The following is a 27,468-nucleotide window of genomic DNA, read 5'->3' on the forward strand; positions in this document are numbered from 1 at the left end:
AACTGTCCAATTTCAGTGAGTACCATCATACCTTAAAGCTAAAACCATGGTACATTTCCATGATTCAGATCTATAGCATGGTATAAATTATGCAGAACCATGGTAGTACCATTTTGTAAGGGTATACTCTCACCAACCTCTTCCCCACCCAACCTGACACCACATATGGATCAGCCAAAATGCAAGGATCCATTCTCTCCACAAATCTCACTCCCACTTGACCAGAATCACCCTTTCCCTCCTCGGGACAAGACCCGAACTCAGCGGTCCTCACCACACCGCTTCCCTCTACACTCGGCTCCTCCTCAGCGGTCATCACTGTACCTACCACCACACCGCTTCCCTCTACACTCAGCTCCTCAGCGGTCATCACTGTACCTACCACCACACCGCTTCCCTCTACACTCAGCTCCTCCTCAGCGGTCATCACTGTACCTACCACCACACCGCTTCCCTCAACACTCAGCTCCTCCTCAGCGGTCATCACTGTACCTACCACCACACCGCTTCCCTCTACACTCAGCTCCTCCTCAGCGGTCATCACTGTACCTACCACCACACCGCTTCCCTCTACACTCAGCTCCTCCTCAGCGGTCATCACTGTACCTACCACCACACCGCTTCCCTCTACACTCAGCTCCTCCTCAGCGGTCATCACTGTACCTACCACCACACCGCTTCCCTCTACACTCAGCTCCTCCTCAGCTGTCATCACCACACCGCTTCCCTCAACACTCAGCTCCTCCTCAGCGGTCATCACTGTACCTACCACCACACCGCTTCCCTCTACACTCAGCTCCTCCTCAGCGGTCATCACTGTACCTACCACCACACCGCTTCCCTCAACACTCAGCTCCTCCTCAGCGGTCATCACTGAACCTACCACCACACCGCTTCCCTCTACACTCAGCTCCTCAGCGGTCATCACTGTACCTGCCACCACACCGCTTCCCTCTACACTCAGCTCCTCCTCAGCTGTCATCACCACACCGCTTCCCTCAACACTCAGCTCCTCCTCAGCGGTCATCACTGTACCTACCACCACACCGCTTCCCTCAACACTCAGCTCCTCCTCAGCGGTCATCACTGTACCTACCACCACACCGCTTCCCTCTACACTCAGCTCCTCCTCAGCGGTCATCACTGTACCTACCACCACACCGCTTCCCTCAACACTCAGCTCCTCCTCAGCGGTCATCACTGTACCTACCACCACAACGCTTCCCTCTACACTCAGCTCCTCCTCAGCGGTCATCACTGTACCTACCACCACAACGCTTCCCTCTACACCCAGCTCCTCAGCGGTCATCACTGTACCTACCACCACACCGCTTCCCTCTACACTCAGCTCCTCAGCGGTCATCACTGTACCTGCCACCACACCGCTTCCCTCAACACTCAGCTCCTCCTCAGCGGTCATCACTGTACCTACCACCACACCGCTTCCCTCTACACTCAGCTCCTCCTCAGCGGTCATCACTGTACCTGCCACCACACCGCTTCCCTCTACACTCAGCTCCTCCTCAGCGGTCATCACTGTACCTACCACCACACCGTTTCCCTCTACACTCAGCTCCTCCTCAGCGGTCATCACTGTACCTACCACCACACCGTTTCCCTCTACACTCAGCTCCTCCTCAGCGGTCATCACTGTACCTACCACCACACCGTTTCCCTCTACACTCAGCTCCTCCTCAGCGGTCATCACTGTACCTACCACCACACCGTTTCCCTCTACACTCAGCTCCTCCTCAGCGGTCATCACTGTACCTACCACCACACCGCTTCCCTCTACACTCAGCTCCTCAGCGGTCATCATAATTAATTCACCCTAACTCTCTTCACATTCACCCTCTAGCTCTTTCAAATGTTCTGTGTGATCCTCCTTCCATATTCCCTCAAAACATCTTCCACCATCTTCTCCTTCACCAGATCTTCCAGAAGGCTTGTGCAATCCCCCACTACATATTTAATCATAATATGTTCCACATTTTTCCTGTTGTCCACCATCTTCTTTCAACACCGCACAGTGGACATGAATTGTGGATCCGGCCAGTGGGTTTCTTCTATGATATCATGGCGGTCCGCAAACTACCGTTGAAGTGCATGCCGCCACCTACTGTGCTGGAATGTACGATCAATCATGATCTGCCTAATTCAATACTACCATGAAAATGTTTATTATAAACCAAATAAATCCCTACTAATGCTTACCACACCCTTCCCCAAACCCCTCCCAACCCCATTAACCTCTATATCATACTGAAACACTCCACCCTTAGGATTGTTCAGCATGTCAACAACCATTTCAACAGTAACATCTGTTACCCCCAATATCTATTTTGCCGTCTCCACAATAACCTTCAACCTGGAATTTCTGCTTTCCACAACCCGAGTCGTATTGATAACCTTACCAATAAAGGCTATGAAGTCAACTTTATTCATTACCAGAGTGTTCGTTGACAGCCTACATTCATGAGCACCAGATTTCTGAACAGGCCTCCAAACCATTCCAGGACCATGAGAAGCACCAGCCCCGAAAGCAGGTCCACTAACTACAGGTACATCCATCAGCCCTGACAGCAGGTCCACTAACTACAGGTACATCCATCAGCCCTGACAGGAGTCCACTAACTACAGATACATCCATCAGCCCTGACAGCAGGTCCACTAACTACAGGTACATCCATCAGCCCTGACAGCAGGTCCACTAACTACAGGTACATCCATCAGCCCTGACAGCAGGTCCACTAACTACAGGTACATCCATCAGCCCTGACAGCAGGTCCACTAACTACAGGTACATCCATCAGCCCTGACAGCAGGTCCACTTACTACAGATACATCCATCAGTCTGACAGCAGGTCCACTAACTACAGATACATCCATCAGTCTGACAGCAGGTCCACTAACTACAGGTACATCCATCAGCCCTGACAGCAGGTCCACTAACTACAGGTACATCCATCAGCCCTGACAGCAGGTCCACTAACTACAGGTACATCCATCAGCCCTGACAGCAGGTCCACTAACTACAGGTACATCCATCAGCCCTGACAGCAGGTCCACTAACTACAGGTACATCCATCAGCCCTGACAGCAGGTCCACTAACTACAGGTACGTCCATCAGCCCTGACAGCAGGTCCACTAACTACAGGTACATCCATCAGCCCTGACAGCAGGTCCACTAACTACAGGTACATCCATCAGCCCTGACAGCAGGTCCACTAACTACAGATACATCCATCAGTCTGACAGCAGGTCCACTAACTACAGGTACATCCATCAGTCTGACAGCAGGTCCACTAACTACAGATACATCCATCAGTCTGACAGCAGGTCCACCAACTACAAGTACATCCATCAGCCCTGACAGCAGGTCCACTAACTACAGGTACATCCATCAGTCTGACAGCAGGTCCACTAACTACAGATACATCCATCAGTCTGACAGCAGGTCCACCAACTACAAGTACATCCATCAGCCCTGACAGCAGGTCCACTAACTACAGGTACATCCATCAGCCCTGACAGCAGGTCCACTTACTACAGGTACATCCATCAGTCTGACAGCAGGTCCACTAACTACAGGTACATCCATCAGTCTGACAGCAGGTCCACTAACTACAGGTACATCCATGTCAGATCCATCAGTCTGACAGCAGATCCACTAACTACAGATACATCCATCAGCCCTGACAGCAGGTTCACTAACTACAGATACATCCATCAGCCCTGACAGCAGGTCCACTAACTACAGGTACATCCATCAGTCTGACAGCAGGTCCACTAACTACAGATACATCCATGTCAGATCCATCAGTCTGACAGCAGATCCACTAACTACAGATACATCCATCAGCCCTGACAGCAGGTCCACTAACTACAGGTACATCCATGTCAGATCCATCAGTCTGACAGCAGGTCCACTAACTACAGGTACATCCATCAGCCCTGACAGCAGGTCCACTAACTACAGGTACATCCATCAGCCCTGACAGCAGGTCCACTTAATACAGGTGCAGCCATGGAAGCTCCATCACATTGCTCCCACATTCAACATAATCATGTTCCCCTCCACACATCTTTTCTTTCCTTTACACCGAGGAGCTACAGGTCCCATTTAAACATATTTAATTTCCTTCACATTGAGCAGCAACTGTATATAATAGGTGGTGTTAGAGGAAAGCCCATAAAATTGTCAGAGACTCCAGTCATCCAAGTTATAGACTGTTTTCTCTGCTACCGCACAGCAAGCGGTACCGGAGCGCCAAGTCTAGGACCAAAAGGTTCCTCAACAGCTTCTACCCCCAAGCCATTAGACTGCTGAACAATTAATAAAATCGCCACTGGGCAATTTACATTGACCCCTCCCTTTTGTACACTGCTGCAACTTGCTGTTTATTATTTATGCATTGTCACTTTGTTACGAACCCCTTTCGCCCTGCAGTCTAGGGGGGGGGGGGGATGGAAACGAGACCTGTAACATATCTCATGCAAATCACCCCAGTGAAAAAATAACAGTGAGAACTAAAAACCACAGACAACCTAAATCTACCATCAAACACTCGATGTTTATTGTTTAAACACACGGTAACTAACGGTAACTAACTTACCAAAAATACAGTGGGTGGTCCGCCCAGTTCTAACTAGGGTAACTAGACAATGTTTTCCTACGGGTAACGTAGGCCCATGTACGACTTGGCTGGTTATCCACTTTTCCCACCAACAAACAGTTATACACCATAACAATACAATACAATGCAATGCAATACAATACAATACAATACAATACAATACAATACAATGCAATACAATACAATACAATACAATACAATACAATACAATACAATACAATACAATGCAATACAATACAATACAATACAATACAATACAATACTCACAGGATAACGGACAAAGTGACATGTCGTTGCAAAAACAAAAGAGAGATCTCCAGAGGGAACTGATTGGGATCCTGTTAAACCAAGGGAAAGGGGATGTGATTGGGTAAGGGAAAAGGAGCAGGTGTGTCTTCTGATTAGCGACTGATTGGGGAATGATGATTGCCACCTGTGAGGAGGGGAGAAGGAGAGAAAAGAAACTCACACAGGATACCTGTATCCGTAACACACTTCACCCCTACCTACATGTACAAACTACCTTAACTAACCTGTACCCCTGTGTAACAGTGTAGGTTCCGTCCCTCTCTTCGCCCCAACCCGGGCTCGAACCAGGGACCCTCTGCACACATCAACAACTGACACCCATCGAAGCATCATTACCCATCGCGCCACAAAAGCCGCGGCCCTTGCAACGCAAGAGGAAACCCTACTTCAAGTCTCAGAACGAGTGACGTCACCGATTGAAACGCTATTAGCGCGCACCACCGATAACTAACTAGCCATTTCACATCGGTTACACCACCGCTAACTAACTAGCCATTTCACATCGGTTACACCACCGCTAACTAACTAGCCATTTCACATCGGTTACACCACCGCTAACTAACTAGCCATTTCACATCGGTTACACCACCGCTAACTAACTAGCCATTTCACATCGGTTACACCACCGCTAACTAACTAGCCATTTCACATCGGTTACACCACCGCTAACTAACTAGCCATTTCACATCGGTTACACCACCGCTAACTAACTCGGTACCGGTGCCCCCTGTAAATAGCCTCGTTATTGTTATTCTTATTGTGTTACTTTTTATTATTTGTTTTTATTTTAGTCTACTTGGTGAATATTTTCTTAACTCTTCTTGAACTGCACTGTTGTAAGTAAGCATTTCACGGTAAAGTCGACACTGCGCATGTGACAAATCAAGTTTTATTTGATTTGATTTTCCAGTTGGTCGGCACATGCTCGGAGTACACGTCCTGGTAATCTGTCTGACCCTGCGGCCTTGTGAAGGTTGACCTGTTTAAATGTCTTACTCAGATCGGCTACGGAGAGCGTGATCACACAGTCGTCCGGAACAGCTGATGCTCTCATGCACGCTTCAGTGTTGCTTGCCTCGAATCGAGCATAGAAGTTATTTAGCTTGTCTGGTAGGCTCGTGTCACATTCCATCACAGATGTTGCTCTCCAACCTTTTCTCCATCAGAACTGACACCCATATAGTTCACATTCCATCACAGCTGTTGCTCTCCAACCTTTTCTCCATCAGAACTGACACCCATATAGTTCACATTCCATCACAGCTGTTGCTCTCCAACCTTTTCTCCATCAGAACTGACACCCATATAGTTCACATTCCATCACAGCTGTTGCTCTCCAACCTTTTCTCCATCAGAACTGACACCCATATAGTTCACATTCCATCACAGCTGTTGCTCTCCAACCTTTTCTCCATCAGAACTGACACCCATATAGTTCACATTCCATCACAGCTGTTGCTCTCCAACCTTTTCTCCATCAGAACTGACACCCATATAGTTCACATTCCATCACAGCTGTTGCTCTCCAACCTTTTCTCCATCAGAACTGACACCCATATAGTTCACATTCCATCACAGCTGTTGCTCTCCAACCTTTTCTCCATCAGAACTGACACCCATATAGTTCACATTCCATCACAGCTGTTGCTCTCCAACCTTTTCTCCATCAGAACTGACACCCATATAGTTCACATTCCATCACAGCTGTTGCTCTCCAACCTTTTCTCCATCAGAACTGACACCCATATAGTTCACATTCCATCACAGCTGTTGCTCTCCAACCTTTTCTCCATCAGAACTGACACCCATATAGTTCACATTCCATCACAGCTGTTGCTCTCCAACCTTTTCTCCATCAGAACTGACACCCATATAGTTCACATTCCATCACAGCTGTTGCTCTCCAACTTGTTCTCCATTTCCTCCATTTCAGACGTCGCCGTCAGCCTACCTCATTGGGTTCAGCCTGTAGAACAAGCTGCGCAGATTCTGCCACCAGTGTATCAGACTGTCGTTTCCAATGGGCTGGGCTTCCTCTCATCACCATATTTAGTAGTGAGTGGAAACGCCAAGCGGATAGTTTAGATTTATACATCTGGTGAAACATCAGTTCGTTGTTCTATCTGCACCCCAGGGGTGTATTCATTACGCCGATTCTGTTACAAAGCAGGGGGGGGGGGGGTTTTGCAACAGAAACCATTTACTTCAACGGAAAACGCAAACAAGAGTTTTCTATTGGACAAATTCAGGTTAATAATTTTTTACCTTTTAGTCATTTAGCAGACACTCTTATCCAAAGCGACTTACAGTAGTGAATGCATACATTACATACATTTCATGCATATATATATATATATATATTTTTTTTTCTACTGGCCCCCCCGTGGGAATCGAACCCACAACCCTGGCGTTGCACACACCATGCTCTACCAACTGAGCCACAGGGAAGGCCGGTATGTATAACACACCATGCTCTACCAACTGAGCCACAGGGAAGGCCGGTATGTATAACACACCATGCTCTACCAACTGAGCCAATCAGGGAAGGCCGGTATGTATAACACACCATGCTCTACCAACTGAGCCACAGGGAAGGCCGGTATGTATAACACACCATGCTCTACCAACTGAGCCACAGGGAAGGCCGGTATGTATAACACACCATGCTCTACCAACTGAGCCACAGGGAAGGCCGGTATGTATAACACACCATGCTCTACCAACTGAGCCACAGGGAAGGCCGGTATGTATAACACACCATGCTCTACCAACTGAGCCACAGGGAAGGCCGGTATGTATAACACACCATGCTCTACCAACTGAGCCAATCAGGGAAGGCCAATCAGGGAAGGCCAATCAGGGAAGGCTAATCCCATTCTGTTTCCTCTTTTTGCTTCTGTTTGGTTCTCAAACCCCAGGGGTGTATTCATTAGTCGGGTTTCTGTTGCAAAATGTTTAGTCTGTTACAAAATGTGTTGCAATGGAAACTGTTACTTCAAACGAAAACAAGAGTTTCTATTGGACAAATTCATGTAGGTCCTTCCTTGTTAGATCCTGTTTCCTTCAATTTGGTTCCTAGATAGTAAAAAATGGTTTCTGTTGCAAAACGTTTTGCAACAGACTAATAAACATTTTGCAACGGAATCTGACTAATGAATACACCCCAGAAGTGTTTGGCAAATTCAGGTTAGTCCCTCCCCATTTCGTTCCGTTTGCTTCTGTTTAAGAAACAAAATTGGCGGAATGAATACACTCCAGCTGTCATGGAAAAGTCAGCGGTGGGAGAAGCCTCACAATGTTATAATGAAAAGTTCTCTAAATCAAATTGTCATCAATATGCCTAAAGTTAACAACGTCACATGTCCAATAACACAAAATACATGCCACGATAATAATTGTGTTGGATTAGGGATTTCATAATTCAAATTATTGTTGAATAAAACTCCAAACATGTCAAATGACTTATATTAAATATTTTTGTATGCTTTTAAAACAGCCAGATTGGCTTTATTCTAGATTGCATTATAATATTATCTGACCCTAATCTTATACCATTTGCACGGATTGCATTGTACAATTGTAAATAGTTTGAATGCGTAGCATATGAATGTGAAATAACATGTTATGAGGACCCTAGCCACGGTCCGCCACCGTGCATGATGTGGACTCCTGTAGCGTTAATCTGCTCCGTGATGAAACGTTCAGGCGCGGGTGAAGGATACCTAAAACTGGACTTTTGCCTTCCGCGTTGGCAATTCCTTTGGTGCCGACTTTTCTCCACGTCAGTTTTGCGTTGTAAACAGATAATATTGGAGCGTTGTTATAAAACACTCATGTAAACATCGACGATAACTTTGTAGTTATCTAAGAAAGCAGCTACCAGTCGCGTCGACAATGTCATTAACGTTACTGGAGACGGATGACAGCTATGACTTTGTTTTTAAAATAGTTTTAGTAGGAGATGTAGGTGTTGGCAAAACTTGTGTGGTTCAACGGTTCAAGTCTGGCAATTTCATGGAAAGACAAGGAAATACGATCGGAGTGGACTTTACCATGAAGACAATGGATATTCAAGGAAAGAGAGTGAAGGTTAGTAGCCTGATGTGAATTGATGAATTCCCATAGTCCAGCCTATGTGACTGTTAACCGCAGTCAACATTACACAGTGGCGCGTATTCATGGCTGCCAAGGGAAGGCAGGCTTCCCCAAAAAATTGACCCCCTCCCAGTAAAATAAATACATAAAATCTTTTATTTCGTTACTCTGTGTTTCATCATTTTCCTTCAATTCGCAAGAGGCTGAATGGACACCATCTCACCAGAGAAACCGCCGATAGAGCGAAACAGCACGTCTCTGTGTGTGTAGTGATGCTGTATGACATTATTGTCTCGCATAGCATTGAATCCAAGGGAAGCCAGCGAGCATTTGCAATAGGGTCCAGCTCTGCCGCTATCTATCAGAGCAGTCATCCCTCAGGGTCTCTATGCTGCCACCTACTCACTGTATTTACACACCGGTATGTGGACACCCCTTCAAATGAGTGGATTCTGCTTTTTCAGCCACACCCGTTGCTGACAGGTGTATAAAATCGAGCACACAGCCATGCAATCAACATAGACAAACATTGGCAGTAGAATGGCCCTTACTGAAGAGCTCAGTGACTTTCAACGTAGCACTGCAATAGGATGCCACCTTTCCAACAAGTCAGTTTGTCAAATTTCTTCCCTGTTGTAAGTGCTGTTATTGTAAAGTGGAAACGTCTAGGAGCAACAACGGCTCAGCCGGTGAAGTGGTAGGCCACACAAGCTCACAGAATGGGACCTCGGAGTGCTGAAGCACGAAGCGCGTAAAAATCGTCTGTCCTCGGGTTGCAACCCTCACTACCGAGTTCCAAACTGCTTCTGGAAGCAACGTCAGCACAAGAACTGTTGGTCGGGAGCTTCATGAAATGGGTTTCCATGGCCGAGCAGCCAAGCGTCGGCTGGAGTGGTGTAAAGCTCGCTGCCATTGGACTCAGGAGCAATAGAGAAAGTAGAGATACATCTATCACTCCAGTGTTAATGCTAAATTGTAATTATTTCGCCACTACGGCCTATTTATTAGCATTACCTCCCTAATCTTACTTCATTTGCACACACTGTATATAGATTTTTCTATTGTGTTATTGACTGTACGTTTGTTTACTCCATGTGTAACTCTGTGTTGTTATTTGTGTCGCACTGCTTTGCTTTATCTTGTCCAGGTCAAAGTTGTAAATGAGAACTTGTTCTCAACTAGCCTACCTGGTTAAATAAAGGACTTGTTCTCAACTGGCCACCTGGTTAAATAAAGGACTTGTTCTCAACTGGCCACCTGGTTAAATAAAGGACTTGTTCTCAACTAGCCTACCTGGTTAAATAAAGGACTTGTTCTCAACTAGCCTACCTGGTTCAATAAAGGACTTGTTCTCAACTGGCCACCTGGTTAAATAAAGGACTTGTTCTCAACTAGCCACCTGGTTAAATAAAGGACTTGTTCTCAACTAGCCACCTGGTTCAATAAAGGACTTGTTCTCAACTGGCCACCTGGTTCAATAAAGGACTTGTTCTCAACTAGCCACCTGGTTCAATAAAGGACTTGTTCTCAACTGGCCACCTGGTTAAATAAAGGACTTGTTCTCAACTAGCCACCTGGTTAAATAAAGGACTTGTTCTCAACTGGCCACCTGGTTAAATAAAGGACTTGTTCTCAACTGGCCACCTGGTTAAATAAAGGACTTGTTCTCAACTGGCCACCTGGTTAAATAAAGGACTTGTTCTCAACTAGCCTACCTGGTTCAATAAAGGACTTGTTCTCAACTAGCCTACCTGGTTAAATAAAGGACTTGTTCTCAACTAGCCACCTGGTTAAATAAAGGACTTGTTCTCAACTGGCCACCTGGTTAAATAAAGGACTTGTTCTCAACTGGCCACCTGGTTAAATAAAGGACTTGTTCTCAACTAGCCTACCTGGTTCAATAAAGGACTTGTTCTCAACTAGCCTACCTGGTTAAATAAAGGACTTGTTCTCAACTAGCCACCTGGTTAAATAAAGGACTTGTTCTCAACTGGCCACCTGGTTAAATAAAGGACTTGTTCTCAACTGGCCACCTGGTTAAATAAAGGACTTGTTCTCAACTGGCCTACCTGGTTAAATAAAGGACTTGTTCTCAACTGGCCACCTGGTTAAATAAAGGACTTGTTCTCAACTAGCCTACCTGGTTAAATGAAGGACTTGTTCTCAACTGGCCACCTGGTTAAATAAAGGACTTGTTCTCAACTAGCCTACCTGGTTAAATGAAGGACTTGTTCTCAACTGGCCACCTGGTTAAATGAAGGACTTGTTCTCAACTGGCCTACCTGGTTAAATAAAGGACTTGTTCTCAACTGGCCACCTGGTTAAATAAAGGACTTGTTCTCAACTAGCCTACCTGGTTAAATAAAGGACTTGTTCTCAACTGGCCACCTGGTTCAATAAAGGACTTGTTCTCAACTAGCCTACCTGGTTAAATAAAGGACTTGTTCTCAACTAGCCTACCTGGTTAAATAAAGCACTTGTTCTCAACTGGCCACCTGGTTAAATAAAGGACTTGTTCTCAACTAGCCACCTGGTTAAATAAAGGACTTGTTCTCAACTAGCCTACCTGGTTAAATAAAGGACTTGTTCTCAACTGGCCACCTGGTTAAATAAAGGACTTGTTCTCAACTAGCCACCTGGTTAAATAAAGGACTTGTTCTCAACTGGCCTACCTGGTTAAATAAAGGACTTGTTCTCAACTGGCCACCTGGTTCAATAAAGGGGAAATATTTGTATTTATTTTTTAAATGGAAACGTGTTCTCTGGAGTGGTGAATCACGCTTCACCATCTGGCAGTCCAACTGACGAATCTGGATTTGGCAGGTGCCAGGAAAATGCTACCTGTCCCAATGCATAGTGCCAACTGTAAAGTTTGGTGGAGGAGGTATAATGGTCTGGGGCTGTTTTTCATAGTTCGGGCCCCTTAGTTCCAATGAAGGGAAAGCTTAACGCTACATTATACAATGACATTCTAGATGATTCTGTGCTTCCAACTTTGTGGCAACAGTTTGGAGAAGGCCCTTTCCTGTTTCAGCAAGACAATGCCCCCATGCACAAAGCAAGGTCCATACAGAAATGGTTTGTTGAGATCGATGTGGAAGAACTTGACTGAGCCTGCACAGAGCCCTGACCTCAACCCCATCGAACACCTTTGGGATGAATTGGAACGCCGACTGTGAGCCAGGCCTAATCGCCCAACATCAGCGCCCGACTTCACTAATGCTCTTGTGGCTGAATGGAAGCAACTCCCTGCAGCAATATTCCAACATCTAGTGGAAAGCCTTCCCAGAAGAGTGGAGGCTGTTATAGCAGCAATGTTCCAACATCTAGTGGAAAGCCTTCCCAGAAGAGAGGAGGCTGTTATAGCAGCAATGTTCCAACATCTAGTGGAAAGCCTTCCCAGAAGAGAGGAGGCTGTTATAGCAGCAATATTCCAACATCTAGTGGAAAGCCTTCCCAGAAGAGTGGAGGCTGTTATAGCAGCAAAGGGGGGGACCAACTCCATATTAATGCCCATGATTTTGGAATGGGATGTTCCACGAGCAGGTGTCCACATACTTTTGGTCATGTAGTGTATGTCATCTCTCAGGAAAATTGGGGGTGTCGAAAGGAGAGGGCATTTCGAAAGGAACCATATAAGGAGAAATGGGGGTTTCGAAAGGAACCATATCAGGAGAAATGGGGGTTTCGAAAGGAACCATATCAGGAGAAATGGGGGGTTCGAAAGGAACCATATCAGGAGAAATGGGGGGTTCGAAAGGAACCGTATCAGGAGAAATGGGGGTTTCGAAAGGAACCATATCAGGAGAAATGGGGGGTTCGAAAGGAACCATATCAGGAGAAATGGGGGGTTCGAAAGGAACCATATCAGGAGAAATGGGGGGTTCGAAAGGAACCATATCAGGAGAAATGGGGGGTTCGAAAGGAACCATATCAGGAGAAATGGGGGGTTCGAAAGGAACCATATCAGGAGAAATGGGGGGTTCGAAAGGAACCATATCAGGAGAAATGGGGGGTTTGAAAGGAACCATATGTAAAGTACTACTTAAGTAGTGTTTTGGGGTATCTGTACTTTACTATTTGTTTTTGATAACTTTTACTTCACTACATTCCTTAATAAAATATTGTACTTTTTACGCCATACATTTTCCCTGACAACCCAAAGTACTTGTTACATTTTAAATGCTAAGCAGAACAGGAAAATGTTGAAATTCATGCACTTATCAAGAGAACACGTGGTAATCCCTACTGCCTATGATCTGGCGGACTCAAACATAAATGCATCTTTTGTAAATAGTGTTGGAGTGTGTCCCTGGCTAGCCGTAAATATTCAAAACAAGAAAATGGTGCTGACTCCTTTGCTTAATATAAGAAATGTTAAATTATTTATACTTTTACTTTTGATACTTTAGTATATTTAAAACCAAATACTTTTAGACTTTTACTCAAGTAGTATTTTACTGGGTGACTTTCACTTTTACTTTAGTAACTTTCTATTAAGGTATCTATACTTTTACTCGTATGAAAATTGGGTACTTTTTCCACCACTGCATTTTAGCCAGGTAGGCAAGGACAACAACAACTAAGTGTGTACTGTATGACACAGTCATAGACCGTTTTGTCCACATGACAAGAGGAGGATGGCATTGGTGTTTCTCAACAAGTAGAGTGAGTCAACATGTTTTTTTCTACTTGCACGACACACACACACACACACACACACACACACACACACACACACACACACACACACACACACACACACACACACACACACACACACAGTAATCAGAACCATGGAGAGACTCATCATATTTAGCTTGCTTTGATTGGACTAAATTGTTTTTGGTATCTTTTAGTTGTCACTATATTAGCCTAATCATAGGTGATTTGATGATGTTGAAATGGTGCTGGAATAGTGGAAACAGCTCCTGGTTTCTGTGACTTGCGGTAGGTAGCGTAACTCTCCTGGTTTCTGTGACTTGCGGTAGGTAGCCTAACTCTCCTGGTTTCTGTGACTTGCGGTAGGTAGCCTAACTCTCCTGGTTTCTGTGACTTGCGGTAGGTAGCGTAACTCTCCTGGTTTCTCTGTGACTTGCGGTAGGTAGCGTAACTCTCCTGGTTTCTGTGACTTGCGGTAGGTAGCCTAACTCTCCTGGTTTCTGTGACTTGCGGTAGGTAGCCTAACTCTCCTGGTTTCTGTGACTTGCGGTAGGTAGCCTAACTCTCCTGGTTTCTGTGACTTGCGGTAGGTAGCCTAACTCTCCTGGTTTCTGTGACTTGCGGTAGGTAGCCTAACTCTCCTGGTTTCTGTGACTTGCGGTAGGTAGCGTAACTCTCCTGGTTTCTGTGACTTGCGGTAGGTAGCCTAACTCTCTTGGTTTCTGTGACTTGCGGTAGGTAGCCTAACTCTCCTGGTTTCTGTGACTTGCGGTAGGTAGCCTAACTCTCCTGGTTTCTGTGACTTGCGGTAGGTAGCCTAACTCTCCTGGTTTCTGTGACTTGCGGTAGGTAGCGTAACTCTCCTGGTTTCTGTGACTTGCGGTAGGTAGCCTAACTCTCCTGGTTTCTCTGTGACTTGCGGTAGGTAGCCTAACTCTCCTGGTTTCTGTGACTTGCGGTAGGTAGCCTAACTCTCTTGGTTTCTGTGACTTGCGGTAGGTAGCCTAACTCTCCTGGTTTCTGTGACTTGCGGTAGGTAGCCTAACTCTCCTGGTTTCTGTGACTTGCGGTAGGTAGCGTAACTCTCCTGGTTTCTGTGACTTGCGGTAGGTAGCCTAACTCTCCTGGTTTCTGTGACTTGCGGTAGGTAGCCTAACTCTCCTGGTTTCTCTGTGACTTGCGGTAGGTAGCCTAACTCTCCTGGTTTCTCTGTGACTTGCGGTAGGTAGCCTAACTCTCCTGGTTTCTGTGACTTGCGGTAGGTAGCCTAACTCTCCTGGTTTCTGTGACTTGCGGTAGGTAGCCTAACTCTCCTGGTCTCTGTGACTTGCGGTAGGTAGCCTAACTCTCCTGGTTTCTGTGACTTGCGGTAGGTAGCCTAACTCCTGGTTTCTGTGACTTGCGGTAGGTAGCCTAACTCTCCTGGTTTCTGTGACTTGCGGTAGGTAGCCTAACTCTCCTGGTTTCTGTGACTTGCGGTAGGTAGCCTAACTCTCCTGGTTTCTGTGACTTGTGGTAGGTAGCCTAACTCTCCTGGTTTCTGTGACTTGCGGTAGGTAGCGTAACTCTCCTGGTTTCTGTGACTTGCGGTAGGTAGCCTAACTCTCCTGGTTTCTCTGTGACTTGCGGTAGGTAGCCTAACTATCCTGGTTTCTCTGTGACTTGCGGTAGGTAGCCTAACTCTCCTGGTTTCTGTGACTTGCGGTAGGTAGCCTAACTCTCCTGGTTTCTGTGACTTGCGGTAGGTAGCCTAACTCTCCTGGTTTCTGTGACTTGCGGTAGGTAGCCTAACTCTCCTGGTTTCTGTGACTTGCGGTAGGTAGCCTAACTCTCCTGGTTTCTGTGACTTGCGGTAGGTAGCCTAACTCTCCTGGTTTCTGTGACTTGCGGTAGGTAGCCTAACTCTCCTGGTTTCTGTGACTTGCGGTAGGTAGCCTAACTATCCTGGTTTCTCTGTGACTTGCGGTAGGTAGCCTAACTCTCCTGGTTTCTGTGACTTGCGGTAGGTAGCCTAACTCTCCTGGTTTCTGTGACTTGCGGTAGGTAGCCTAACTCTCCTGGTTTCTGTGACTTGCGGTAGGTAGCCGAACTCTCCTGGTTTCTGTGACTTGCGGTAGGTAGCCTAACTATCCTGGTTTCTCTGTGACTTGCGGTAGGTAGCCTAATTCTCCTGGTTTCTGTGACTTGCGGTAGGTAGCGTAACTCTCCTGGTTTCTGTGACTTGTGGTAGGTAGCCTAACTCTCCTGGTTTCTGTGACTTGCGGTAGGTAGCCTAACTCTCCTGGTTTCTGTGACTTGCGGTAGGTAGCCTAACTCCTGGTTTCTAAATCAGTAGTTGTTTAGTAGTTGAAAATGTCAGAAACATGAACTTGATTGACCATGCTGTAGGGCATGTAGCTGTAGGGCATGTAGCTGTAGGGCATGTAGCTGTAGGGCATGTAGCTGTAGGGCATGTAGCTGTAGGGCATGTAGCTGTTTGTTCCATGCAATATGCTTTGTGGACGTCACTGGAGAGCTGTTGCTCTCCGGTTTGGTGATGAAACGAAGGTGTGGTTGAATTTATTCTTCCACTGTGTCGTCTTGTCTCAGCCTTTAGGCCTTTATATCACAGTGGCAAGGCATTTGAACTAACAGGTTATAGAGCAAACAACGCAGTTATCACAACACAAAGCTTGTAATGTGTATTTTTCCCCTGGCTTGCAGTGAGTGGGGAAAATCACTGAGGAAGCCTACTGCCAATGGGGTACTGCCAATGGGGTACTGCCAATGGGGTACTGCCAATGGGGTACTGCCAACGGGGTACTGCCAACGGGGTACTGCCAACGGGGTACTGCCAACGGGGTAGTGCCAATGGGGTACTGTAACAGTATTGGAGGAACTTCCAAATGTCATTACAGAGTTGTTGTTGTCTTACTGTGTTGTTCTCAAGACTGCTCCTGTCATGTATGTAAACAAGCACAGAGGAAACGTAAGGCTGCTGTAACATATTGTAAAACTGTCTCTCTGCTGACATGAAATTCCACCTTGTCCCTAACAACATGTACCATGCCTAGTACTCTACGTACCAGAAGGCAGAGACAGAGAAAACCTCTCCGTTGTCTGATAATATCGCTGTATTGATTGAATATCAGAACATATAGTAAGTTATATGTAGCCTGAACACAGGTGAACATATGAGAGGTTATCAGTCCTATGATGTTTAACAAGGTCTCTCGCCTTGGAGGGATGACATGTAGAAATGCAGAGTACCGGAGCCCTGAGGCCTAGTCAGCAAACATTGTGTGGGTGTGCATGCATGTGTATTTGCAGGTGGCTTCAGGGGGCAGGTAACTGTCAGATAACTGTGATTACCTGGGTTAGGGTTAACTCTGTGAGATTAACCTGGGTTAGGGCTAACTCTGTGAGATTAACCTGGGTTAGGGCTAACTCTGTGAGATTAACCTGGGTTAGGGTTAACTCTGGGAGATTAACCTGGGTTAGGGTTAACTCTGTGAGATTAACTTGGGTTAGGGTTAACTCTGTGAGATTAACCTGGGCTAGGGTTAACTCTGTGAGATTAACCTGGGTTAGGGCTAACTCTGTGAGATTAACCTGGGCTAGGGCTAACTCTGTGAGATTAACCTGGGTTGTATATGTTGTTGTCCAGCTGCAGATCTGGGACACTGCGGGCCAGGAGCGTTTCAGGACGATCACCCAGAGTTATTACCGCAGCACCAACGGAGCCGTCATTGCCTATGACATCACTAAGAGAGGAACCTTCATGGCTGTGCCCAAGTGGATGGAGGACGTCAAGAAATACGGAGGGTCAAACATTGTACCCCTGCTCATCGGTTAGTTAGTTAGTAGTTAGTTAGTAGTTAGTAGTTAGTTAGTAGTTAGTTAGTTAGTAGTTAGTTAGTAGTTAGTTAGTAGTAAGTTAGTTAGTAGTTAGTTAGTAGTTAGTTAGTAGTTAGTTAGTTAATTAGTAGTTAGTTAGTTAATTAGTAGTTAGTTAGTTAGTTAGTACTTAGTTAGTAGTTAGTTAGTTAGTAGTTAGTTAGTAGTTAGTTAGTTAGTTAATTTAGTTAGTTAGTTAGTTAATTTAGTTAGTTAATTAGTTGGTAGTTAGTTAGTAGTTAGTTAGTTAGTTAGTTAGTTGGTAGTTAGTTAATTAGTAGTTAGTTAGTTAGTTAGTTAGTACTTAGTTAGTTAGTACTTAGTTAGTTAGTTAATTTAGTTAGTTAGTTAGTTGGTAGTTAGTAGTTAGTTAGTTAGGTAGGTAGGTAGGTAGGTAGGTAGGTAGGTAGGTAGGTAGGTAGGTAGGTAGGTAGGTAGGTAGGTAGGTAGGTAGGTAGGTAGGTAGGTAGGTAGTTACTAGGATCAGACTTTATCTGGAAAGTCTGGGTAGTCCATCTATAGATGATAGATGGATAGCTGAATGATTGATTTACAGTTAGCTAACAGTTGGGGTTAGGTTTAGAATAAGGGTTAAAGTTAGAGTAAGGGTTAAGTTTAGGATTAGTAGTTAGTTGAAATGTTATTGATGGTCTGTAGAGCATCTACAGATGGACTATCCTAATAAAGGGTTATTAGTTAGTTTATTACTGACCTGTTTTAAAAACAGGTAAAGCAACATCTCACGGCACAACGTCTCCTCTATTTGACCCGGATGTTTTGTGTGTATGTATTGATACAGTGGGGAGAACAAGTGTTTGATACACTGCCGATTTTGCAGGTTTTCCTACTTACAAAGCATGTAGAGGTCTGTAATTTTTATCATAGGTACAAAAAATCCAGAAAATCACATTGTATGATTTTTAAGTCATTAATTTGCATTTTATTGATTTTCTGGATTTTTGTTTTAGATTCCGTCTCTCACAGTTGAAGTGTACCTATGATAAAAATTACAGACCTCTACCTGCTTTGTAAGTAAAAAAACCTGCAAAATCGTCAGTGTATCAAACACTTGTTCTCCCCACTGTATGTAGGCTATGTGTGCCTTTTTTACATTTGTAGTTCTGTCCTTGAGCTGTTCTTGTCTATTAATGTTCTGTATTATGTCATGTTTCATGTTTTGAGTGGAGCCCAGGAAGAGTAGCTGCTGCTTTAGAAACCGCTAATGGGGATCCTTTTAAAATACCACAATACCCTATGGACTGGCTGGCCCCTATGGACTGGCCCCTATGGACTGGCCCCTATGGACTGGCTGGCCCCTATGGACTGGCCCCTATGGACTGGCTGGTCCCTATGGACTGGCTGGCCCCTATGGACTGGCCCCTATGGACTGGCCCCTATGGACTGGCCGGCCCCTATGGACTGGCCCCTATGGACTGGCCCCTATGGACTGGCTGGCCCCTATGGACTGGCCCCTATGGACTGGCCGGCCCCTATGGACTGGCCCCTATGGACTGGCCCCTATGGACTGGCTGGCCCCTATGGACTGGCTGGCCCCTATGGGCTGGCTGGCCCCTATGGGCTGGCTGACTGGCCCCTATGGACTGACTGACTGGCCCCTATGGACTGGCTGACCGGCCCCTATGGACTGGCTGACCGGCCCCTATGGACTGACTGACTGGCCCCTATGGACTGACTGACTGGCCCCTATGGACTGGCTGGCTGGCCCCTATGGACTGGCTGACTGGCCCCTATGGACTGGCTGACTGACTGGCTGGCCCCTATGGACTGACTGGCTGGCCCCTATGGACTGACTGGCTGGCCCCTATGGACTGACTGACTGGCCCCTATGGACTGACTGGTCCCTATGGACTGGCTGGCTGGCCCCTATGGACTGGCTGGCTGACTGAATGACTGACTGGTCCCTATGTATTGACTGGCTGACTGGCCCCTATGGACTGACTGGCTGACTGGTCCCTATGTACGGACTGACTGACTGGCTGACTGGTCCCTATGGACTGACTGGCCCTTTTGGACTGACTAACTGACATAGTGGCCCCTATGGATTGACTGACTGGTTGACTGACTGGCCCCTATGGACTGACAAGTTGACTGAGTGAATGGCCCCTATGGGCTGACTGTCTGACTGGCCCCTATTGACTGACTGGCTTGCTGACTGACTGGCCCCTATGGGCTGACTGACTGACATAGTGGCCCCGATGGACTGACTGACTGGCCCCTATGGACTGACAAGTTGACTGAGTGAATGGCCCCTATGGGCTGACTGACTGGCCCCTATGGACTGACAAGTTAACTCAGTGAATGGCCCCTATGGGCTGACTGACTGGCCCCTATGGACTGACAAGTTAACTCAGTGAATGGCCCCTATGGACTGACAAGTTAACTCAGTGAATTGCCCCTATGGCCTGACTGGCTGGCTGTCTGACTGGCCCCTATGGACTGGCTGGCTGACTGACTGGCCCCTATGGACTGACTGGCCCCTATGGACTGACTGACTGGCCCCTATGGACTGACTGACTGGCCCCTATGGACTGACTGACTGGCCCCTATGGTCTGACAAGTTGACTCAGTGAATGGCCCCTATGGACTGGCTGGCTGACTGACTGGCCCCTATGGACTGACTGGCCCCTATGGACTGACTGACTGGCCCCTATGGACTGACTGACTGGCCCCTATGGTCTGACAAGTTGACTCAGTGAATGGCCCCTATGGACTGGCTGGCTGACTGACTGGCCCCTATGGACTGACTGGCCCCTATGGACTGACTGACTGGCCCCTATGGACTGACTGACTGGCCCCTATGGACTGACTGACTGGCCCCTATGGACTGACTGACTGGCCCCTATGGACTGACTGACTGGCCCCTATGGTCTGACAAGTTGACTCAGTGAATGGCCCCTATGGACTGGCTGGCTGACTGACTGGCCCCTATGGACTGACTGGCCCCTATGGACTGACTGACTGGCCCCTATGGACTGACTGACTGGCCCCTATGGACTGACTGACTGGCCCCTATGGACTGACTGACTGGCCCCTATGGACTGACAAGTTGACTCAGTGAATGGCCCCTATGGACTGACTAACTGGCCCCTATGGACTGATTGACTCTGCAACAGCTAATGGGGATCCTTATAAAATAGAAGAAATACCAAATACCCCATTGTGTCCTCACCTCGACTCTCACCTCTCTCCTCCTGTCCTCTCATCTTTACCTCTCCTCCTTTTCCTCAATTCTCCTCCTCACCGCTTCACCTTTCCTCCCCTTCCCTTACCTGTCCCCATCACCTCTCCTCCTCTTCCCTTACCTGTCCCCTTCACCTCTCCTCCTCTTCTCTTACCTGTCCCCTTCACCTCTCCTCCTCTTCCCTTACCCGTCCCCATCACCTCTCCTCCTCTCCCCTTACCCGTCCCCATCACCTCTCCTCCTCTCCCCTTACCCGTCCCCATCACCTCTCCTCCTCTCCCCTTACCCGTCCCCTTCACCTCTCCTCTTCTCTTACCTGTCCCCATCACCTCTCCTCCTCTTCCCTTACCTGTCCCCATCACCTCTCCTCCTCTTCCCTTACCTGTCCCCATCACCTCTCCTCCTCTTCCCTTACCTGTCCCCTTCACCTCTCCTCCTCTTCCCTTACCCGTCCCCTTCACCTCTCCTCCTCTCCCCTTACCCGTCCCCTTCACCTCTCCTCCTCTTCCCTTACCTGTCCCCATCACCTCTCCTCCTCTTCCCTTACCTGTCCCCTTCACCTCTCCTCCTCTTCCCTTACCTGTCCCCATCACCTCTCCTCCTCTTCCCTTACCTGTCCCCATCACCTCTCCTCCTCTTCCCTTACCTGTCCCCTTCACCTCTCCTCCTCTTCCCTTACCTGTCCCCATCACCTCTCCTCCTCTTCCCTTACCTGTCCCCTTCACCTCTCCTCCTCTCCCCTTACCCGTCCCCTTCACCTCTCCTCCTCTTCTCTTACCTGTCCCCTTCACCTCTCCTCCTCTCCCCTCACCTTACTTGTCCTCTCATCTCACCTGTCCTCCTCACCTCCTCTCCTCACTCCTCCCCTATCCATACCTGTCCTCTCCCATCTCTCCTCTTCCTCACCTCTCCTCTCTTCCTCACCACCCCTTCCTCACCACCTCTTCCTCACCTCCTCTTCACCTCACCCCTCTTCCTCACCCCTGCTCCTCTTCCTCACCTCTTCCACCTCCCCTCTTAACCTGTCCTCTTCCCCCTGTCCTCCTCTCCTCTACTCTCCTACCTGTCCTCTTCCCCCTGTCCTCCTCTCCTCTACTCTCCTACCTGTCCTCTTCCCTCTTCCCCTCTCACCTCTCCTCTCCTCCCCCCTCACCTCTCCTTACCTGTCCTCTCCCCTCTTCCACCCTCACCTCATCCCACCTGTCCTCCCCTCTCCCCCCTCACCTCTCCTCACCTGTCCTCTCAACACCTGTCCTCTCCCCCCTCACCTCTCGTCACCTGTCCTCCCTCTGCTCGTTCCTCCTCTCTTCTCTCTCTCTCTCCTCAGGGAATAAGTCTGACCTGGTGGATCAGCGTGAGGTGTCGTTAGAAGATGCCCAGACCATGGCCCACCAGCTGGAGTTCCTGACGGCCATTGAGACGTCGGCTAAAGACGCCTCCAACGTGGATGAGGCCTTTAACAAGATGGCCGCCGAGCTCATCCTGCGCCACGGGGGACCCATGTTCAACGAGAATGTGACGGAAAGCTTCAAACTCAACAGCAAAGACATGGGCGGAGAAGGCTGGGGCTGTGGCTGCTGATAGGTGGAGAAGGCTGGTGCTGTGGCTGCTGATAGGTGGAGAAGGCTGGGGCTGTGGCTGCTGATAGGTGGAGAAGGGACTGTACATGTTGATAATTCAAAGGTTGAGAAACCTTGTGATGTAGCAATACCTGTTTTTTATGGGGGGAGGGGGGCATGACCTGCACAGAAATATTTCACAGAGAGAAAAGTGGATGTTATTGGACGTAAATAGAATCTCTGATCCAGAGAGTTGATCTGAACCACTATTGGAGTCACACCCTGACTTTTACTTCCCAGAGCATGTAGCTGTGCTGTCCCTCCCTGCCCTTTAACGGAGACAGACGGGCCTGACAGGAAATGTTAAATCTATCACTTCATATGACATCACAGATGATTATTGAACCTTGTTCTGTAAACAGTATTACAGTGTAGGAGATATATAATCCTGCCAAGTAAGTCATTACGTTATTGATGATGATGTTTTTATGGGGAGGACAGAGTACATACACGTACCATAGACTTTGATATTTTTGCACAGTGATTATTGTTAGAAATTGACCTGCCTTGTTTAAAGTTGTGCGGTATGTCAAGGAAAGATGCATGGTGTGCCTAGTGTTGAACATCAGTGTAATCTTGATTCTGAATGCTTGTTGAACCATGACTGATACAATCAGTCTCCTCCTGTGAAGACTAGAGGAGCACACAGTGCATTTGGAAAGTACTCAGACCCCTTGACTTCGTCCACATTTTGTTAGATTACAGCCTTATTCTAAAATGGATTAAATAAAAATGATTCCTCATCAATCTACACACAATACCCCATAATGACATCACAATACCCCATAATGACATCACAATACCCCATAATGACATCACAATACCCCATAATGACAAAGCAAAACTTGTGTTTAGATATTTTTATAAATATATTACAAATAAAAACAGATATACCTTATTTATATAAGTATTCAGACCCTTTGCTATGAGACTCAAAATTCAGCTCCAGTGCATCCTGTTTCCATTGATCATCCTTGAGATGTTTCTACAACTTGATTGGAGTCCACCTGTGGTAAATTCAATTGATTGGACATGATTTGGAAAGGCACACACCTGTCTATATAAGGTCCCACAGTTGACAGTGCATGTCAGAGAAAAATCAATCCGTGAGGTCGAAGGAATTGTCCGTAGAGCGCCAAGACAGGATTGTGTCAAGGCACAGATCTGGGGAAGGGTAACAAAACATTTCTTCAGCATTGAAGATCCCCAAGAACACAGTGGCCTCCATCATTCTTAAATTGAAGAAGTTTGGAACCACCAAGACTCGACATAGAGCTGGCCGCCCGGCCAAACTGAGCAAGGGCCTTGGTCAGGGAGGTGAGCAAGAACCCGATGGTCACTGACAGAGCTCCAGAGTACCTCTGTGGAGATGGGAGAAACTTCCGGAAGGACAATCATCTCTGCAGTAGTCCACCCATCAGGCCTTAATGAAAACCTGCTCCAGAGTGCTCAGGCTGGGGCGAAGGTTCACCATCCAACAGGACAACAACTCTAAGCACACAGCCAAGACAACGCAGGAGTGGCTTTGGGACGAGTCACTGAATGTCCTTGAGTTGCCCGGACTTGAATCCGATCGAACATCTGGAGAGACCTGAAAATAGCTGTGCAGCAACGCTCCCCATCCAACCTGACAGAGCTTGAGAAGATCTGCAGAGAAGAATGGGAGAAACTCCCCAAATGCAGGTGTGCCAAGTTTGTAGCGTCATACCCAAGAAGACTCAAGGCTGTAATCACTGCCAAAGGTGCTTCAACAAAGTATTGAGTAAAGGGTCTGAATACTTATGTAAATTTTATATTTCAGCTTTTATTTGTTTATTTATTTATATATATATATATATATATCTACACACACACAATTAGCAACATTTTCTAAAAACCTGTTTTTGCTTTGCAATTGTGGGGTATTGTGTGTAGATTAATGAGGGGGGGGGAAACTATTTAATTCATTTTAGAATAAGGCTGTAATGTAACAAAATGTGGAAAAAGTCAAGGGGTCTGAATACTTTCCGGATGTATGTGTTGTACCATGTTTGTACTGTGGGAAGGGAGTACTAGGATGTTTTTCTATCTGTCTCAGGCTTGTAGGTGGAATGCAAGGGTTGTGAATTAACTTTCTGTGTAGTACCATTTACTTTCTATGGGACTGTACATTCTGGAGGAGATCGATGGATTTCGATCACACGTGTCAAATTGCTTTTTGAAATGTGCTAGTTAAAGTATATATCCAGTTTTAAAATACAAAATCAGTTTCAGGAAATATGCCACATTTTAATAACTTGGTTGAAATGGTAGTCATGGCTCTATTTAATACTGTATGTTTCCCAGCCTCTGTTATGGACCTGGGAACTGTGAAGAGACCTCTGGTGGGATGTGATGTACCGATGGGTGTCTGGACTGTGAAGAGACCTCTGGTTGGATGTGTTGTACCGATGGGTGTCTGGACTGTGAAGAGACCTCTGGTGGGATGTGTTGTACCGATGGGTGTCTGGACTGTGAAGAGACCTCTGGTTGGATGTGTTGTATTGTACCGATGGGTGTCTGGACTGTGAAGAGACCTCTGGTTGGATGTGTTGTACCGATGGGTGTCCGGACTGTGAAGAGACCTCTGGTGGGATGTGTTGTACCGATGGGTGTCTGGACTGTGAAGAGACCTCTGGTTGGATGTGTTGTACCGATGGGTGTCTGGACTGTGAAGAGACCTCTGGTGGGATGTGATGTACCGATGGGTGTCTGGACTGTGAAGAGACCTCTGGTGGGATGTATTGTACCGATGGGTGTCCGGACTGTGAAGAGACCTCTGGTTGGATGTGATGTACCGATGGGTGTCCGGACTGTGAAGAGACCTCTGGTGGGATGTGTTGTACCGATGGGTGTCTGGACTGTGAAGAGACCTCTGGTGGGATGTATTGTACCGATGGGTGTCCGGACTGTGAAGAGACCTCTGGTTGGATGTGATGTACCGATGGGTGTCTGGACTGTGAAGAGACCTCTGGTGGGATGTGATGTACCGATGGGTGTCTGGACTGTGAAGAGACCTCTGGTGGGATGTGATTGTACCGATGGGTGTCTGGACTGTGAAGAGACCTCTGGTGGGATGTGTTGTACCGATGTACACAGTTCAGACACTCAAACTGCTTGAACAGACAGTTTGGTACCATCAACAACTCGCACAAAGACCAATAGTGATGCAGTCGATCTCTCCTCAACTTTTATCCAGGAGAGACTGACATGCCTGTTACTGACACTTTCCCTCTGTTTACATCTAAGTGCGATACGTGCTGCTTTGTTCTGGACCAACTGCAATTTACCCATGTCCTTTAGGTTATACATTTACATACATTTACATTTAGCAGACGCTCTTTTCCAGAGCGACTTACAGTAGTGAATACATACATTTCATGCATTTTTTTGTTGTTGTACTGGCCGCCCGTGGGAATTGAACCCACAACCCTGGCATTGCACACACCATGCTGGTGCTGCAAACACCATGCTCTACCAAATGAGCAACTGAGAGTTATGTCCTTAGGGTTAGAGTTATGTCCTTAGGGTTAGAGTTATGTCCTTAGGGTTAGAGTTATGTCCTTAGGGTTAGAGTTATGTCCTTAGGGTTAGAGTTATGTCCTTAGGGTTAGAGTTATGTCCTTAGGGTTAGAGTTATGTCCTTAGGGTTAGGGTTATGTCCTTAGGGTTATGTCCTTAGGGTTATGTCCTTAGGGTTATCAAATCAATCAAATCAAATTTATTTTTATATAGCCCTTCGTACATCAGCTGATATTCTCAAAGTGCTGTACAGAAACCCAGCCTAAAACCCCAAACAGCAAGCAAAGCATGTGAAAGAAGCACGGTGGCTAGGAAAAACTCCCTAGGAAAAACTCCCTAGAAAGGCCAAAAACCTAGGAAGAAACCTAGAGAGGAACCAGGCTATGAGGGGTGGCCAGTCCTCTTCTGGCTGTGCAGGGTGGATATTAAAACAGAACATGGTCAAAATGTTAAAATGTTAAAATGTTCATAAATGACCAGCATGGTCAAATAATAATAATCATAGTAGTTGTCGAGGGTGCAACAAGCACGTCCGGTGAACAGGTCAGGGTTCCATAGCCGCAGGCAGAACAGTTGAAACTGGAGCAGCAGCACGGCCAGGTGGACTGGGGACAGCAAGGAGTCATCATACCAGGTAGTCCTGAGGCATGGTCCTAGGGCTCAGGTCCTCCGAGAGAAAGACAGAAAGAGAGAAAGAGAGAATTAGAGAGAGCATATTTAAATACACACAGGACACCGGATAAGACAAGAGAAATACTCCAGATGTAACAGACTGACCCTAGCCCCCCGACACATAAACTACTGTTAGAGTTATGTCCTTTGGGTTATGTCCTTAGGGTTATGTCCTTTGGGTTATGTCCTTTGGGTTAGGGTTATGTCCTTTGGGTTATGTCCTTTGGGTTATGTCCTTTGGGTTATGTCCTTTGGGTTATGTCCTTTGGGTTATGTCCTTTGGGTTAGCGTTATGTCCTTTGGGTTAGCGTTATGTCCTTTGGGTTAGCGTTATGTCCTTGTCCTTTGGGTTAGCGTTATGTCCTTTGGGTTAGCGTTATGTCCTTTGGGTTAGCGTTATGTCCTTTGGGTTTGGGTTATGTCCTTAGGGTTTGGGTTATGTCCTTTGGGTTATGTCCTTTGGGTTAGGGTTATGTCCTTTGGGTTATGTCCTTTGGGTTAGGGTTATGTCCTTTGGGTTATGTCCTTTGGGTTAGAGTTATGTCCTTTGGGTTATGTCCTTTGGGTTAGAGTTATGTCCTTTGGGTTATGTCCTTTGGGTTAGGGTTATGTCCTTTGGGTTATGTCCTTTGGGTTTGGGTTATGTCCTTTGGGTTATGTCCTTTGGGTTATGTCCTTTGGGTTAGCCGGGGGGTGTCCTTTGGGTGGGTTAGCCGGGTTATGTCCTTTGGGTTAGGGTTATGTCCTTTGGGTTATGTCCTTTGGGTTAGAGTTATGTCCTTTGGGTTAGAGTTATGTCCTTTGGGTTAGGGACCGGGTTATGTCCTTTGGGTTAGGGTTATGTCCTTTGGGTGG

At 46.8% G+C, this 27,468-nt stretch overlaps 1 protein-coding gene across 1 annotated transcript; it reads left to right on the forward strand.

Annotated features, from left to right (window-relative positions):
* Positions 1-8,682: 8,682 nt before the first annotated feature.
* rab43 (RAB43, member RAS oncogene family) lies at positions 8,683-27,294 on the forward strand. Its single transcript, XM_014168471.3, has 4 exons — positions 8,683-9,036; positions 17,351-17,534; positions 22,110-26,107; positions 26,750-27,294. The coding sequence occupies exons 1-3, from the start codon at positions 8,842-8,844 to the stop codon at positions 22,361-22,363; spliced, it is 633 nt and encodes a 210-aa protein (XP_014023946.1). The 5' UTR covers positions 8,683-8,841; the 3' UTR covers positions 22,364-26,107; positions 26,750-27,294.
* The last annotated feature ends 174 nt before the right edge of the window (positions 27,295-27,468 follow it).

This window comes from Salmo salar, chromosome 22, assembly GCF_965601325.2.
Source record: "Salmo salar chromosome 22, fSalSal1, whole genome shotgun sequence".
Classification (NCBI taxonomy): domain Eukaryota; kingdom Metazoa; phylum Chordata; class Actinopteri; order Salmoniformes; family Salmonidae; genus Salmo; species Salmo salar.

Excerpts from the sequence above, each read along its gene's own strand:
- rab43 (XM_014168471.3), top strand. The coding sequence starts at position 8,842 with ATGTCATTAACGTTACTGGAGACGGATGACAGCTATGACTTTGTTTTT. Across the intron at positions 9,037-17,350 it reads TTCAAGGAAAGAGAGTGAAG|CTGCAGATCTGGGACACTGC; the intron begins GTTAGTAGCCTG and ends GTTGTTGTCCAG. Across the intron at positions 17,535-22,109 it reads CATTGTACCCCTGCTCATCG|GGAATAAGTCTGACCTGGTG; the intron begins GTTAGTTAGTTA and ends CTCTCTCCTCAG.